The 2,276-nt window shown below is 38.5% G+C and overlaps 1 protein-coding gene across 2 annotated transcripts in view; it reads left to right on the top strand.

The window, feature by feature from the left end:
- Positions 1 to 673, top strand: part of LOC122246595 (ferritin heavy chain) — a 5,331-nt gene extending 4,658 nt beyond the window's left edge. For both annotated transcript variants that reach the window (XM_043005255.2, XM_086553244.1), the window contains one exon: positions 3 to 673. In XM_043005255.2, coding sequence (XP_042861189.1) covers positions 3 to 224 — 222 coding nt within the window. In that variant the 3' untranslated portion in view covers positions 225 to 673. The remainder of the gene's footprint in view (positions 1 to 2) is intronic.
- The last annotated feature ends 1,603 nt before the right edge of the window (positions 674 to 2,276 follow it).

Genomic DNA, 2,276 nt, shown 5'->3' with positions numbered 1-2,276 from the left:
AGGTTACCGACAAGATCTACACCGTCGTGAAAGAATGCGAACATGACTTCCATGGAGCCGACGTGTTCACCAACCCCATCTTGGACGAGCAGCACGAAGGCATCCGCAAACTCCAGGGCGCCGTTCAAGAATACTCCAACCTCCTTCATGGTCACAACACGACCGAAGGCATAGCTATGGTGGACTTCATCTTCGACCAGAAGATTCTGAAGGAGTCCCTCTAGGCACTTTTTCTTCATCTGAGCTTGAATAGAGGGCAAAGGATGGGGGGTAAAAAGAAAGACAGAAAAAAGCATCTGCTATTTTTAGAGTGCCAATTCATATGTAGTTTGCTTGTCTTCATACCTTTTGAACGTTTTGAAAGAAATTAGATAATTGGTATCAGCGAGGAGGTCCGCTGAACAAGATGTTCATAACTCTTCATCTGACTTAAGTTATTTAGGTATCCTCCTATTTGTGGTTAGCTATTAACATTCAAAAAGAACATGGCAGATTTCCTACACACATATACAATATATATATACACACACAGATATATATAATAGTTATTTTTATTTTGTTTTCAACAGCAGCATTACCTTATGAGATTATTGAGTCCAATGTGTCGGCTGTGGTTCACGGATTGTATGTAATCATGAATACTCAATGCACATTCATTAAAGATACAATTACATTCGGTTGGTTTGCTTTCGTTCCTTTGCCGTGTGATTTTAGTGGATATCATAAATTAACTGAACATCAGACTCAAGCACGTAGATAGCACTACTTCATGAATTAATTGGATGTATGTGTGTGTGTGAGTGTGTATATGTATATATATATGTATATATATATATAAATATATATTGTGTGTGTATGTATGTATACATATGTATATATATACTACAATATGTGCATGTGTGTTTGTACACACACACATAAAAATATATATATATATATGTATATATATATATATATATATATATATATATATATATATCATATATATACATATGTATCAATATGCGTGTGTAACTATGTACAGACACATATGTAAATATGTGTGTGTGTGCTAAATCATTTTTTTTTATCAGTAAATATCTACGTACTATATAAAGGGACTGTACATGAAGCTTTGTCTGGGAACATAGGCTTCAGAGAATGGCTTTCTATTTAGGTTTTGAAAATTACCATTGGGGCCGTAATATTAGCCAATATACCCATATTGCTGGTTGCAAAAATACCTTAGACAGGATGGTAAGGTTGCACTACAGAAGGTGCTATAAGAACAGAGCCCAGCTGACCCACGGCCAACCCTGACTCCTCCAGGAGACATGTCTGAAAATCACTACCCAGAAGTGGACTGTGGTAACACCTTTTCCCAAAATGCCAGCAAAAGTCATGATAGACGGATTCCATTCTCATCCAGGTACCTAGCCCATGTATAACTTCCAAGTAGATTTATCTTTTACTATCCCATGTATGCACCAAGATTGTATAGTCAGTCCTCCATTGCATACCATGCTGCCGTTGTCATGTTTGTCAGCTGTTTGGATACTTTAAATTTCTGTCATATCAAGGTTATAATCCATCATCTTAATGCTGAAATCCATTCATTGACCTGATGGACTTACAATTAGTAGAAGATAAGATATCCATCTTTCTAAGGTTCTTATCTTCCTTGTTTAACTTTCTTTCCACATAATTGACTTCTTTGTAGATTTTAAAAATGGACATCTGATTTATCTTCCCGGAAGACCAGACACCTATTATCAGAGGGGCACTACGAGGGAGTGTATGACACTGTTTGTATGACAGTTGCTTTGGCATGACAGCAATTATACTGACGGTGAGCTTGCAACTGCCGTTGGGATAGAGATCCCTCCCACTATCAGCTGCGAATGTACTTATGTCTTTCGTTACTGCCATCATGGGGTAGCTGATAACTAGATCTCTGGGTTGGAGGTCTCTACGAGTCTGGAATGTTGATGTTAATTTTAGAGAAATCTGGTCTGGCGTGCTAATTTGCGGTTGATATCCTTCGTCCAGCTTTTTTTCTGGATACTCTTGATATGATTTGAATACTGTACCATGGTTTCAACCATTAGGGAGATAACAACTCCCCACTGCCTGTCAGTGCAATGACATAAGCAATACTTCCGCGTCAAGGTAACTAATTAACTATTGGTGAGCTCCAGCATAGCATCGGGTCTGGAGGCCAAAGGGTTCAAGGGGTCATTATTATGCAGGGGATTCCTGGGATGTTTCACGACCACTGCCTGCAGATTGGACAGGCA

The sequence above is a fragment of the Penaeus japonicus genome, unplaced genomic scaffold (genome assembly GCF_977035675.1).
Source record: "Penaeus japonicus unplaced genomic scaffold, GWHDUDI00000001_assembly GWHDUDI00000028, whole genome shotgun sequence".
Taxonomy (NCBI): domain Eukaryota; kingdom Metazoa; phylum Arthropoda; class Malacostraca; order Decapoda; family Penaeidae; genus Penaeus; species Penaeus japonicus.
This window is presented reverse-complemented; position numbering and strand designations above follow the sequence as displayed.